Source organism: Nothoprocta perdicaria, unplaced genomic scaffold, assembly GCF_003342845.1.
Source record: "Nothoprocta perdicaria isolate Ctin4 unplaced genomic scaffold, notPer1 scaffold_15, whole genome shotgun sequence".
Lineage (NCBI taxonomy): Eukaryota > Metazoa > Chordata > Aves > Tinamiformes > Tinamidae > Nothoprocta > Nothoprocta perdicaria.
The window spans coordinates 2,447,852-2,463,495 of record NW_020454649.1 but is presented as its reverse complement, the minus strand read 5'-3'; the positions used below and the strand labels follow the sequence as shown (position 1 = coordinate 2,463,495).

At 39.9% G+C, this 15,644-nt stretch overlaps 1 protein-coding gene across 2 annotated transcripts in view; it reads left to right on the top strand.

Moving 5' to 3' along the window:
• Positions 1–15,644, top strand: part of LDLRAD3 (low density lipoprotein receptor class A domain containing 3) — a 91,292-nt gene that overhangs the window by 27,015 nt on the left and 48,633 nt on the right. For both annotated transcript variants that reach the window (XM_026034765.1, XM_026034764.1), the window contains exons 2-3: positions 332–478; positions 13,040–13,165. In XM_026034765.1, coding sequence (XP_025890550.1) covers positions 332–478; positions 13,040–13,165 — 273 coding nt within the window. The remainder of the gene's footprint in view (positions 1–331; positions 479–13,039; positions 13,166–15,644) is intronic.

The following is a 15,644-nucleotide window of genomic DNA, read 5'->3' as shown; positions in this document are numbered from 1 at the left end:
ACCCTTTGAAGAAGGAAAGATTTTTAACAAACTTTGCTTTGACCTGAGAATACAAACAATGCTGGCTGTATGTTCCTAGAAATAAAATAACATTGGAGGGAGGGGAAAAAAATAAATTAAGGGGGGGTGAAGGGGTTATTAGTGGAGAACAGGTGAAACATTGATTTAAAAAAATGCTAGTAAGTGCCACATTGACGATACTGATAAGTAACGTCAAAATAACCAGAGTGGATAGGTTTGTCTTGCATTGATTTATCTACTGATAAACAGCTTGCTCAGTGATTGCTGTCTTTTTTTAATCTCCCGTAACCTTTCCTCTTTTCTCTTGCAGAGAGCCAACTGTTGCCAGGGAATAATTTCACAAATGAATGCAACATTCCAGGAAACTTCATGTGCAGTAATGGGCGCTGTATCCCAGGGGCCTGGCAGTGTGATGGGCTGCCAGACTGCTTTGATGAAAGTGACGAGAAGGAGTGCCGTAAGTGACCATTGCCCTTGCTGTGATGTGCCTACTATAACAAGCCTTGGCTAGRCAACATTAATTGTGTGTTCTGCAGCGCGTGTTACTTAAGTAACAAGGCTGCTGGCAGTTTTTTAATGTAGCTCCTGTTAGAGAAGATATACAGACTTATTGATTATTTTAGGTCTTTGAGGTTCTTCAAATTGGTCTATTTATTGTTTGGTGCTTTGTTTGATGCAAACCTCTGTTTACGGAGTCAGACCATTTCTAGATTTTTTCCAGTGGAAGGATGGTGCTCAGAGTGACTGCTTCAGCACACTGGCCTATATTGTAAAGACTACAGCTACCTGCTGCTACAAATTCACCTCCGCTGTTGAGAGCGTGCTGGTCTTCTGTTAGCAGGTCACAAAAGCCAATAGAACAGCATAAAGACAGCACTCAATTAAATCTACCTTCCCCTGCCCCATTCTACCCCTGCTGCACCACCACCCCCTCAAAAAAAAAAAAAAAAAAAAATCCATGCAAATGAGTCTGTAGAGTATCCTGAGAAGAATCCAGAGCTGCCCATTTTGCATCTCTCTATTAGTTAATAGCTTTTAATTTGGTGAACACTGCCAAGGGCTTTCTCTAATATTATTGCCCTTGTGCTGAGGGGATGCTGAATAGGCTTGTGCAGCCACAGCTTATGCCACATTGCCCTGTCTTGCAAATAATTTCTTGTCTCCAAAGGAAATGATTTCCTTCACCAGGGTCTTCTTTCCTTGGCAGGTGGAGTGGAGGGAGAATTTTCACTGGGACAGAAGGCTGGCAAAGTAAAAGGGGACTGGAAAGGCCTCTTTTGCATTGTTACTTGTTGATTTTGAGTTCTGGAAGTTGTTCTACTATCTCAGTAATGATCTCATGATAAACCATGAAATAGTCCATTTTGAATCCTGCTAAGTACCTGGTTTAAAGAGAAATTTCAGTCACTTTTAGTTTATGTAGGTATATACATACAGCGTGTGTAGCTAAAACGAGATTTGTTTTGCTCTTTTGATGAATTTTGAAAATGGGCTGTTTYCTATGGATATTGCTATAGCTGTCCCTAACTAGTCACCATGCATTAGRAAGGGACCAAAAATACCGATGTCTGAATTTGGTGTTAAAGGGTTTCTCCAAGGATGGAGCCACAGCTTCCTGGGTACCTGTACCAGTTTGAATAGCCTCATTGTTAACATTTATTTTTCTTAATATGTAAGCAATTTTCAGTCATGAAGTGGAAGTTAAACAGAATGTGAGTTTTTGTTTTGTTTTGTTTTAAATGTGCAATATGATTAATATTCAACTCTGGCCCTAATGTGTGTGTGTGTGTGTGTGTTTGGGGTGGGTAAAGGTCAGATGTAGAAAGACAAGAATTAGTCTTCCTCACTTCACGAACAGCAGGTGTTTCTGCTAAAAAGTCAGTACAATTACTGATATTCAAGATTTGTAAGTGTGCGTCGCCTCTGGTGGTCTCATTGTAGCAGTGTGTGTATTGTCACCTGTATCACAGTAACTCAGCAAAGGACAGCCATACTTGAAAGTATCATTTCAGCATCAGAGGTGTGTGTTTTTATACATACATATGTATATGCATCTGTATATGTCTGTGTGTGTGCATATATATATAAACACACTTACRCATGCGCACACACATATTTGTGAATCAATTTAAAATCTTTATTTTGTAATTTTTAGGCCTGTCTTTGTTTCCCTGTCAGAATATAGCACTCTACTTATTAAAACCTATCGTGCAGCAAAATTGAAGTCCTTTTTTTTTCCACTGGGATGTTGCTTTGCAGTAGCTGAGCTGCTGATAGTTAAGACAAAGAGTTGCAGGAGCAGCACGAGATGGCTGAGTGCCCAGCATGTTACTAGCCTGAGCCGAGCTTTAAGCTGTTTTGTCTGACTTCTCTTTGAATAACTAGTGTGCATTTAAAGGCTTTAGCCTTCCATTAAAGTGTTTGTGAATAGGATTTTGGTAGCAGGATTTAGATTGGGCTGCACACTAACACTTCTGTGAGACAAGAGTGCTGTGTTTTGGCAAGCGCACTGAGGAAGTTTTGCATGCATTTGTGCTGTCAGGTGCAAAGTCTCTTTCTACTTTTTGTGTTGCCTTGCAGTCGAATGTGTATGTCCAGGAACGTTTTGATCAGTTGCATTTCAGTAGAACATGACCGTTTTTGTGCCCTTCTGAACATGAATGCTTGCAGCTCATGAGTTCTGGTTCTTATTGTGTGCAGCCCATGTGTGAAAATTGCTGCTATGTATTCTGAGAAACTGGAGGATAGCTTAGCATTTTATACCTCCCACTGCAGCTCACCTCCTTACAAGTATAAGGAAGAAGTGAGATGYGAAGAAGGAATTAAAGCAGAATTACTTTCAACTTGTCTATTTGGGATTTGTCTCTTCAGTCTGTGGTGGGGTTTTTTTTGTTGTTGTTGTTTCTGTTTTACAACCCCTGCCCCCCTTTTCTGACTCTGCTTTGCGGGGCCTTCTATGTTAACAGTGTTGTTTTACTTGTGTGTGTTTTTTTTTGTCCCTCCATCTTCCACATTTATGAGAATTTGTACCATCTGTCATATTGCTTGCTTTCCCTGTGCCCTAATTGGTGATCACTTTAACACTTCTCGTGCTGCACAGAACCCTTCAGTATAGGTTTGTCTTTTGTGAGCTGGTGACATAAAAAATTTTGGTTTGGTTTGGGAAGRAGGGATGGGAAAAGGCGTAAGAGGGAGGCAGGAACCTGAGACAGTGAACTGTTTGTGAACTGTTTCTACTAGAAGCAAAGGATCTCATTGGCTTTTTCTCCCATCCACTAATTGAGCTTGAAAAAAAAAATAATTGACCATAGAAATATGAATGTTTCATGAGTATTTCCAATTCTTGATTGTTTGAATATCCTACCATCTCCAGTCCATCTCCTGGAGAACCCATTTGTAATTGCTTCCCCTAGCTCTGCTGGTTCTTGTTTCACAGCCTGTTAATCAGCTTGTGCACTCAAATATGTTATGCAGTTTTCTTTGTAATGTTAGTGCGCTTTTCACTGCTACTTCTGTTCTCTGGTAGATGACTGCTCTTGCCAACCAGACTTTGCTGTTGAAATCGTAGCTGTTGATTATTGCTTATACTGTAAAAGATGGAAACTGCATATATCGTTAGCCACCTGACATCCACAGTCTCTTAGCGCAAATGGAAGATCCAAAATGATAAAAAATAGAGAACCTGAGGAAAAGGAACTTTAAAGTGTCTATATGTGTGCACATGCATGTTTCAGACATGGAAATCCTAATGGAAGGATTTTCTCTTTGAGATTTAGGAGCAGGATGATGTTCTTARTAAGCACATAATGTCCTCTCTCATCTTATTTCCTCTTTTCTTTGCTCTTTTCTATATCTTTGTGTTTGATTATTACAGAAAGAACAATGTGAGCACTGGATAAGGCTTTTGTCAGCTAATGAGCTAGTGGAGAGATGGCATGTTGCTGCCTGTCAGATAATGAACAGCAGATGGTACAGATTCGGAGCATGGCACATCATCCGTGCTAAGTGCTTGCCATGACAGGAGCCAGAATTACAGATACACCAAATACCCAGAACTCCAGATTTTCCTTCATCATTCTTCAAGAGTCCTTTCTTTCATGACAAATTTGTGTGTTTGGATTTGAGCGAACAGTGCACATAGTGACCAGACGTGTTATTCCAAAGTTGTGGGTGGAAACATCTTATACAAGATTTACTCATTCTTGTGTTAGGACCTTCTGTATCTTTCATGTTTCCATTTCCACTTGTCATCTCCACTTAACCCTATTGCCTATCCAGTCCAGAATATAAAGGTAAACTGATTTCTAAATTGGTGATAAAAGCTTTCTAATGGGAATTTATAGAAAGATAACCAAGCAACAGGGCATCAGTGGTGCTCATAACCGTGCACTGTTTTGCACCAACATAAAGTGCTGACCTCTGTAGGAACATTTGGAATCAAAGTAGTAAAAAGTTCAGTTCATCACCCTGTCAGCAGATCTCATCTGACAGTTTCACAGAGCAGATGTGCTGAGTAACAGGGATTAGAGTCTTTCCTCCTCCATGAGGAATGAAAAATGTTTTCATTAAATTAAAAGCTTTGTGACATGACGGGTTTTGACTACCATTCCTCAGGCAGGCATTGAAGTTGCCTGCCAAGCAGGCATCCACTGAAGGTTAACTTGGTCTCTTGTCTGGTTGCAAACATCCAATTCCTCAGCATGTGCTTTACAGGGACCCGCTTGTACTCCGGACTGATAGGCCCTGGATATCTGTGTTCAGCATGGGATGGAGAACCAAACTTTAGCAGAGTCCCAGGTCAGCAGGCTAAGTTTCATACTCAAATTTGGCAGTCTGGGAAGCCAGCTATATCCTGATGACTGGTAGATCTGGTAAGAACATTTCTGATTCTCTATCAGAGAAGTGAAACTCTCGGGGCATGCGGCAAAGACTATGAGCAAAGGCTGAGAGAGCTGGGCCTGTTCAGCCTGGAGAAGAGGAGGCTGAGGGGGGACCTGATCAGCGTGTATAAATACCTCAAGGGAGGCAGTGAGGAGGAGGGGGGCGTCCTCTTTTCAGTGGTGGACAGGGATAGGACTAGAGGAAATGGCTTCAAACTGAAGCATYGGAAGTTCCACAGGAACTTAAGGAAGCATTTCTTCACTGTGCGGGTGACAAAGCACTGGAACAGGCTGCCCAGAGAGGTTGTGGAGTCTCCTTCTTTGGAGATCTTTAAAACCCGCTTGGATGCAGCCCTGTGCCACGTGCTCTAGGTGACCCTGCGTGAGCAGGGGGGTTGGACTCGATGACCTCTGAGGTCCCTTCCAACCTTCGGCATTCTATGATTCTATGAAAACTAGGGCACTTGTGACTTTGTGGGTTTTGGTGACAAGTACTCTACTACTGTGGAATGTAAAATAAATAAATACTACTGTAGAATGAAGCTGTTGGTTGTTTTTGTGAGATGTGGTGCTGGTGGTGGTGTGTGGGGGTTTTTTGTTGGTTTTTGGTTTTTTCAGTTTGGCTTTTAGGAGAGTTTGTTTTGAGCAAGTATTAGTTGGCAGCAAAGATGCTTCATGGCCTTTTTGCTTTCTTATGGTTTTTGCCATGCTTCTGTTCTCATTCTTCTAAGTGTCCATAACTGGCTTTAGCAGGCTAGTAGAGCAATATTTGAGATCACTCTGTAATTGTGTGATCACTGCTGACATATTGGTACATAAATCCTTCATTTCTTCTTTTCTTATGCATCTCAACTACATTCTTACCCTGTCTTCTTCCACTGAGTAGCTTGAGTTGTGTATATTTATATATAATGTTAAAAATGTCCTTTTTTTGTTGCATTCCACATTTTTCTTTTTTTTTCAGTGCTGAGTATATTTTCAGTTTCACCTAATCTGTCTAAATGCACATAGCATTTTCTGTGAATGTTTTGTATTCTCCAAAGACTTTATAAAATCCCTTTTTGGTGTCGTTTTGAAGTGGTGTACGGGTATGCGTGCCTAGCACAGATAAACTTGAATCATTCACGCCTCTGTATGTCCCAGCACTTGCTTACTCCTTACTGACCCACATCGGTGGGGAATTTGCCTGCATTAGCAATACATTGTGGTTTGTAAATGATGCCTACAGAAACCATTTCTAAGCTTTTCCCCAAGGTCTCCTGCATATTTTTGTTCCATCTGCAATTTAAAAAACACCTACCAGAGGAATGTTTACTGCTCCCTCTGGTGTTCACTTGCAACAGGTTTTACTGCTTCACACTTTAAAGAACAGAAAGTGTTTATAACAAACAATTGTACATGATATGGGCAAGATGTAAAGAAAGTCTTTATGAAAACTCCAAATGAAATTCACACTTTCTAATTAAGAGCGGGTTTTCTGGATTGTGAGATTAATCTTTTCCTGTGCTCTAAAAGCTTTCAGTTGGAAAATTGAAACTCTTGTAGAACAAAAGCAGGTTAATTCTATATTCATTTGTAAACTGTTACTTCAGATGCATATTGACTGATTTGGTTATGTCCATCTTTTCCTATGAAAGAAATAGTTCATGAAAAACTGTATATATTAAAGCTTCAACATGGGAAGAGTGAACATTTTTAAGGGCAAAAAAATGAAATGCACTGGAACCCAGTTGGGCTCATCAAGTGAGTCTCTCGTTGGAGAGAGAACTTTGCAAGTGAGAACTGCTGTGCTAGCAGGAAGGAAAGGAGGACGATGAGTGGCGGGGGGGGCAAACCAGCCACAGGTAGACATCATGCCTAGAAGCCCCAGATGAGGTTTGTTAGGCTGCTTTGTCTTTCACTCTTCAGTGAATGATGTAAGGTGGATTTAAGAGAGATCTTTGGATGTGTTGATTCCCCACTTAGAGGTTTGAGGAGTTTGCCTTTGAGGTTAGGAATGTGCTTCAAGTCTGCTCTACAAGRTTGCTAACTGGAATTTAATAAGGTACATCGCATACTTGTGCATTTTCCCTATGTAAGTCACAAAATTAAAATGGAGTGACAGATCAAGCTGACTAATAAACAGTTGTTGTTATCTACCCAAATTTGCTTTCTGGTGATGATCTGGTTTTAGATATTTGTCCTCATCTCTCCTTAGCTTTTGCTGTGAGAGCAGTCAGATTCATGGCTCTCGTTTTGCTAGGTAACCAAATCTTCTAGCTGGGTAAAAAAAAAAAAAAAAAAAAGTGAGTAAAGGTCCTGTAGAGACAGTAGGCTCTGCAATCTCTTTATTTCATGGCTGCTTATTATCACAGTTCAATTATTATAGCTTATTTTGTTCGGATTTAGCTACTCTAGACTCAGTCTAATGAATAGCTTTCATGTAGAGGAATAAATGGCACAGAATAATTCTGGCTGCTATCCTTCTAAATAGTGGACTTTAGGCCAGATAAGCAGAGCTCTGTGCAGCATTTTGCTAATAAGAAATGTCTGCCTGTTTCAGTAGTAGCATCAGTGAGCTATAGGGATTGTCTAAAATAACTGAGATCTAGAAATGCAGCTCAGACCAAGTTCCTTGATAGGACTAATCCAACCCATCTATAAAGATTACTGACATGGGGGGGAGGGAGGAAGCCATAAAGTATCGGTTAGCCTTAATTAACAGCCGTCTCTAATGCCTTAGAGGGTGAGAGGAACATGATATTTTCAAAATAYGAGTTCAGATCACATTGTGCAAAGGCAACTGAATGGCTGGTAACTGAGGTTGCAAACAATACGCATTGGTTTCACAGAACTATATGGGTGGGATATGGGTCAGGGTGGGATCAGTGTGGAAGTGACCATACCAGCGCAAGGAGCAACATAAAGGCATAGAGAATATAGAAGCGATGTGTTAAAGTAATTGTAGTTACAGCAGCTTTAAGACTTCAAACTGTCTCTTCTAAAATCTTTTTGAAATGACCGAGGTGTGAGACTTTTTTTTTTTTGTGAGCATAATCTGGAAATTTTGCGCACTCTTTCTATTTTCAGTACTAACAGTCTACCTCTTGTGGTTTCCCACCCTAAATTTTATCTCAGTCTGGTATATTACAAATGATTGTGAAGAAGGCACAAGTCTGTAATGAAAACTGTAAGCAGTTTTTCTCACTTTTTCTCACTTTTTTTTCCCCCCTTGACTATTTTTGTCTTTTTTGAAAAGAAAAAAAAAGTGTAACAGTAATGCTAGGGTTAAGAAAGAGATAGGTGTGTTACCAAACCTTGCATACTGGAGGGCCTATGTCAATAAAAATAGCTGCAGTCAAAGTGGATTTTGTATATTTATATTCCTTGAGTAGCTGTTATGATGTACTGGGATTCCAGCTGTTATGCAAACAGTCTTACCAAACTTTGCAAAAACAATCTTTAGTTGTATAATTATAGCCAAGTAATAATTTTTGAATTTTTTTTTGAAACTAGTATATAACTTCCTGCATTTTTAAAAATCCAAATTCCTTCCTAAGATTTGCAGCAAAAAGGAGTTTTTCTCTAAAGAGTACCTGTCTGTACATCTACAGAAGGCCTCTAGACTATAGTTCACCTCATACTGAGTGCTTTAAAGTCTTCTGCATTTCTTGCAGCGGCTTGTTATCTCCTGACCATTCTGAAACACTGAAGGTGGTATATTAGAGCATCAAGCAACAAATAGCTTACAGGTACATCTCCAGGTTCCCAAAACCTAGAGAAAAGTCCTGAAGTTCCTGGAAAGAAACCTAAAGCAATCTTCAAAGTGAGACCAAAAGCATTGCCAAACCTTCTGCAAGTCATCAGTATGTCGTAATAGTACTGCTTAGCTCCTAGTATTTCACGCAGAGCATAAGCTTGAAAGTTGAGAAGTTTGCTAATAATATAGTAAATCTTTTAGCTCCTTTCTGTAGCTGTAATCTTTCATGAGAGCTAGAGTTGTGTCTGAACTGTGCTGCCTGTACAGCCTTGCCTCCTTCATCAGTGCATTACAGRCATCAATCCTGTTCACCTGAATCCTTTTGAAAACCAAAAATCAAGCTCAAATGACTGATCAGATTGCTTAGTTTGAAAGTCCATCTCACTGCTTCACAGGAGCAAAAGAGCTGGTATCAGTGAAGGCGCAGAAGGGGACTGAACCCTGACTGCAAAAACAGTGAAGGGCTGTGCTGTATTTTGGAAGATCGATCTCAACAGGTCAGGCATTTAAACAGTGCTTCTCTTAGTCTGCTTGCAGGCTAGCTTMTGCAAGTCTGTCCATTGCATTGTAGTAAAGCGCTGGCAATCTGGCAGTACTTCATAGTTATGAATTATTCTTCTACTTGCCTGTGATACGTATCTTGCAGAAGTGGAACTGGCAACACTAAGATCTTGTCAGGTAATTGCCAGGTGCTGGACAGCAATTCCTTGGCAAAGCCAAAAGAAAATCCCGATCTCCTGGCCTGTAATCTGTTTTCAGCATAAGACTGGTATTAACAGGCAATATGTTCTTCCTAATGCCACGGTAAAGATGCCTCAAGAAACCAGCTTCTATTGCAGTACTCATGAAAAGTGAAGTCAAGATTACTTCTAAAATCCCTTATTAGCTGCTTTAAGATATGCATTTGCCTTTACAACTAGTGAGTAATCAAACATTAAGGTTTTGATAGCATTAGTTCTGAGTAAGAGGGGCACGTGCAGGAGTTTGAGTTTACAGTAAGAGTCAGAAGAGAAACTGAGCTGGGAGAGGTTAATGATAACCTTTGGCAAAACACTTTGTCAGCCACTCGTTGAAAATTCCCCTCTCCAGTGCATGAGAAAATCTGGGTGCCATTTGACCAGCAGAGCCGCTGGAACATACACTTTAATTAAATTTTTAGCAGATTTCTTAGGTAGGTGACAAACATCAGAATTCTTAAACAAAGCTCAAAATTAAACAATGCATGAAATGAGCATCTGAGAAGGTACTTTAAGGCAGCTGCTGGGTTTTCTCTGTGTGTGTGTGTGTGTGTGTGTGTGTGAACACTTAGAGTAGTTACAGTAGATTTTATAATGAAGTGACTGTGCCGAATATTTCTTTTGGCGCTCAATTAAAAAAAAAAAAACCTACATGTGATTAAAGGCAAGTGCAATAGAAACTTGCATTTGATAGTTTTTTATACAAGGACTTCAAGGATTGTGGTACGATCCTCTTGCTGGTCTCCTCTAGATGGGGGTTAGGAAATAGGCCCATGTGGAAGCTTGGCGCTGACACATTCTTAACAGTAAATCTGTTTGTACTGATTTGCACTGTAATCAAGCTTCCATATGGAAGCTTRGCACTGACACATTCTTAACAGTAAATCTGTTTGTACTGTTACTGATAAAATCAGTAGCAAAAGAGGACATAAAGATATCATATACCAATGTGCAAAACTGATATGATGTAAGGAGAGTTGTTTCCTACTCCTAAAGTACATTAGGGAAAAATTCAGTTCTGCTAGAATGAATCCTGACTAATTGATAACTTTGAAATTATATTGAATTTATACAGCTGATTTAGAATTTGTCCTTTTGTATGATATTATTCATGTGTTTTTCTTTGAGTGGCTTCTAAGATACATTTTTATGAGAAAATGTTTTCACAAGATATCTGAAAATGGAGCTTTTCACCGTGTTATTACCTGATATCTCATCTGCTTTGTGATAGTTTTGAAAGATGTTTAGACTTCTAAACCATGAAAGATTATTTAAAGCCTTACAATTTGACAAAGGAGAAATAAAGGCCATCATCTTCTCAGTACCCCTACTATAAAGTGCTGTCTCCTTTTCTCCTTTTCAAAGGAAGCAGTTGCATCTTTCTGGTGCTGACTACATTGGCTTTTTAAATTTATTTATTTTAGTGCTGTTCTTCCCCTCTAACTGTAAATATATTGCCCCTGTGAGTGAGTGATGGTTATTCTGTTGCAAGCAACCTCTTACGATTACTATGGATTAATTTGTTAGAAATTAATTTCTATTCCTACCAGTTATTCCTATGGGTTAATTAATTTCTATTCCTATGGATTAATTTGTTAGAAATTCACCCATAATTAGATTTGTTAGATTGGTAGAAAACATGACCACCTTTCTCTAAGTTTCTTTCAGCAGTTTCCTACCAAGAACTTTTTACCAGAGAGATCCAAGCGACTAGATAGAGCAGAGACAAGATGATTGCAAGGGTGTATTTAGTTGTGATGAGTGCTCTGAAGTGGTTGCATTTTAGATTAAAACTCATTACGCTAAAACTCCTGGCACTCCTGTGTGCTGGTTTTATGCTGGAAATGGTACTGAAGCGTTAGCTTTTAGATAGGTAAGAGAAAGTAGAGAGAGTTGATAGTAGGTCGATTTTCAGAGATGGAAAAAGACATCTCTGGCTCTGATTTGCTAGAAACTTAAAGCCTCCGAAATCCAGCTAGCCTCCAGWCCCTTGACTGTGACAGAAGTAAACTCATTCATAGAAGTGGAATCCAGTAAGTGTTGAGGGATAAAGGCACAATCTCTTTCTTATTTTCTTATTTCCTTTCTTCTCTTCCTTTTCTTGAAACTTTTCTCATTGTAAATGCATCTCTAAAAAGAAAGATATCTGGAGATGATGAGAATGTCATGCCAGCGTATTTTGGAAAAGATGTTAGGAAAAAACATGGTAAAAGGGGTAGCGTTGGGCTCCTCTTTACATATACGTGCCGCTACCACATGCTCCCAGCAGCAATTTGGCAGGCTGCTCAGCATATCGGATATTAGTTGAACACTACTATAAACTGCTCACTTCAAAGATGGTCTTGGAACTGTGGCCAAAGCCTCATGTTTTGCCTCTTTTGTTATAAGGCTTGAAGCATGGAATTGCATCAGGCCTCGAGGTTATAAATTATTTAGCTAAAATCAATCTGCCTCAAAGGTCTAACACAAAACTTGCTGGTTTAAGTTGTGTAAAGCTTTCCAAAGGCTCAGATGTCTTGGTCTTGGCAGTGGGTTTTCTACTGCCAGGGATCTCAAACACAGCAGTTGTTTCAGGATGAATTGTCACCAGTTTTTTGACAAGATAAACTCCTCCCCCCCGCCCCCCCCCCCTTCTTCCCTGAGTGGACCTTAGATTCTCTTGAGAAAAAAAAATATGGCTATGTGTAATTCAGTGATACCTCTGTCCCATTTTATATTTCATAATCCTAACAGAAAACATGTAGTAGAATAAAGAAAAACATGTAAGAGAGGAACTGCATGAATTTGGTTTTGGAGGATACTAAATCAAACAAGAGTTTACTTATTGTAGCTGCAGTTCAAAACAGTTTGTATGTGCTCTGCTGAGTGACGGAAGAAGGCCTTGCTAAGGCCATGTTTAGTTTTGAACTCTGGAAGAAARGGTTCCTTCCAAATTAACACTGAAACTGCTTATCCCCATTGGACTTACCTGCTTTTACTTTGCTTTTGCTGTTTTCCCTGATACTGCCCTTGCCTTAGAAAGCTGCTTGAATTGACTTATCCATATGCTGCAGGGCTGCAGAAAGACACTACCTATGGCTCCTATTCCTGTCCTGTTGAGGGGCACCAGCAGGTCCATGGCCCTCTGGTCTGTCATGTTAGGGTCTGCTTAATCCCTTCTGTTTTGGAGTTTGTCTCCTCAAGTTGGAGTTGGAATGATGGCACTTTATCTTTCTTTACAAAGAATTATTGTTGCTGTTTGTTCTCTATGATGTATGAGCCTCTGTTTTAATAATTTATCTCCAAAGCTTCTGGAGGAAGTATCCAAAGCATGGATTTTTAAGGGACAGTTAGAAGTACCTATTTGCCAAGTTTGTGAGTATATACCCCAAAGGACTGGGGAGACTAAAGTTGTTCTGAGACGCCATTGGACTTTAAATGTTTCAGTCGTTCTGGAAATTATTTAAATTGGAAGGGAAAAAAAAAGGCCAAAGAAATGAAAATTTACAARAAACTAGAAGCAGTTGAAAGCAGTATCACTTGGGAATGCACAGTTGGAATAAGCTTAATATTCAAGGTGTCAGCACTGTCTAGAATACCCTAATTAGTACTGCTGAATAAGTATCTTTAGCATTTATACACCTTTCTCCTAATCTTTGTCCTCCTCTGCTTTTATCTTTTAGCAAAAGCCAAATCTAAATGCGGTGCCACGTTTTTCCCTTGTGCTAGTGGAATCCACTGTATCATTGGCCGCTTCCGGTGCAAYGGCTTTGAGGACTGTCCAGATGGCAGCGATGAGGAAAACTGCAGTAAGTACAATTTATTTGTGAGTGAATAAATTTCTTTAATCTGAGCAATACTTCATATAGAGGAAACTAAATTTATCCTTCAGTTTCAAATCAAACATCTTCACCACTTGTCACCTAGATAATCCTCATGCATCTCACTCTGCAAGCAACAAGATCTCTCAGTAGCACCTAGTGTTAAAGATGGTCAGAAATCTGCCTCAACAGGAATAGAAACTTCAGTACTCCTTATAAAAGAACCTCTTTAGGCACCTTGTACTAATGACTAGCTTGTGCTTATCCTTCCTAGGAGTTGTGTTTTCTGAAAGTTAGTGTTGCAGAAGAAGCAAATGTTTCCCTTCAACCTGGCTTCTGCCTAGGTACTTCCTGCTGCAATTTGGCATAGGATATATTTTTATGATTGTTTGTTCAGTAGCTCAGCTTTGCAACAGAACAAATGTTCAGGAGTGGTGTCAGGATGATACCCAACTTGTTTGCAAGCCACTGCATTTAAGAATTCCTATGCTGCAGGAAATAATAACCCAGATAATGCTTTACCTGTCCTCATCTGTTTTGGTTGTGTCCATCTCCCACCCACATGTGCAAACATCCTTTTAATTAATATATACTCCTCCTTTTCCTCATTGCTTTTTTTTAGCATTCTGATTGGAGAATTTTCGCAGCATTTTCTTTTTCTGGTTGACTTTAAGTTGTATCCTTTCTGAACCAGCTACAGAAAAGCAAGGCAGAGCCTGTTCTGTTATTTGCATTTGTCAAGCAAAATTCACATTGGTCTCAAAATTCAGTCTTTTACTGTTGTCAGAGACAGAATCACACTGAACATTTATTTACATCACAGAAACAGAGCTGGCTTTTGTTTGATGAGGCTGAGAGGGGATGCTTAAGAACTCTTTTAAGATCTAACTCATCCTTGTGTTTTGTACATAATGCTTGTATATTTTTCTAAGACCCATTCGTAACCTTTGAAGCGCCCCTCTGCACATACATGAGCACTTTGGGTAAATGTTAAAATATTACTTAAAATTGCTTAATATTCATTTGTCCTTTCTTGTCATTGAAGAGGATGACCTGTTTAGATCATTACTGCATTTAGCCACATCTATTGTTTATGGTCTGAAAGAGAGGAGGAAAAAAAAAAAAAAAAGGAGAAAGGTTTATTTGGTGATRCAGGCTCTTGGAGTGAGAAAGGAGGTTGTGCGCAAAGTCAAAAAAGCGCCTGCAAATGCACTAGCCTGAACTGCTGCTCAGCAGCTTGCAGGGAAGTCGCTGCAAGATCATTTGAATTACTACTTGACTTAATGTTATGGAAACACACTCTGTCCTGAAGGTTGAAGGTGCTTTAAGAAGTCTCTCCTGTTTAATCACAAGGTTCAGACCAGACCCCCTTTTTTTCCAGCCGCCTTCCAAGGGGAACCTGCGTGCAGCTGAATGTGATGCTAGTCCCAGATTTGTTTAATGGTTTAYGCCTACCAGGGTACAAAGTAAGCAAATGGATTTGGTTCTCATCCACTGCATGATTTTTTGGCAYATCTCCTAGCCGACAAGTTATTTTTTTACTTGTAAAGCATGATCAAACCTCTGCAACAAAAGKTGTTTGTTGCAAACTGTCCACTCCTCTCATAAAGTTCTTGCAAACTCAACAAGTTTGCATGTCAGTATGAGAGTGAACTACTACACTGTGRAGAATGGATGGCTAAGTCCAGAAACGTAAATACACAAATTACTTACTCAAAAGGGAGAGGGTGCTCAGCCTCGAGGAGCTACCTGAAGCTGTGTCCCAGCCCGAGGGGAGAGTTCTGCACTGCAGACCTGCAGCTTCCAAGCAGAACTTAGCTCAAGCTCACATTCRTTGTCTAGTTTTATATCCAAGACAAACAGGGCTGTAGTCAAGTATGTTTTAGACAGTTTTACCAACCTCAGGGTTATTACTTCAATAGAGATTGCAGTCATCATATTCTTTGTGTCAGCAAGCTTGACAGCTGGGAATAACGGAATGCCTGTGTTGGGAAGCACTGGCTTCCTTACTGATCCAGTGTCCCTCCAGGAGAGGAAAGGGGGCCGAAAGCGCACCTACCACGCTTGGGTTCAAACCTTTGCATGTGGTTGCACAGATTCATTTGTATCTGTGAATACAGCAAGGATCTATCATAGCAGTAAAGAAGGGTCATGTTTGAGCGACTCTTCTTATTAGCAAGAGCTGCTAAATGCCCTGATGTTCTGTGGCTCTGGAGGTAGAAGCCTGCAGCAAATGCTTGTTCCTGCTGTTGTTGGAGTGGGCTATTTTTTTTTCTCTTTTCATGACATTTAAAGGTCAGGAGGAGAACAACAGACACCAGCTTTCAAAGATAACAAAAGAGGTGATCTTTACAGTGATATATCAAAGTCTGCTTCTAAGAGGACATAGCTTTCTTGTTTATATGCTTTCCTCTCACATATTGAGGTCTCTATGGCAGCAGCAGTATCCTTTAAGAGTCATGTGTTG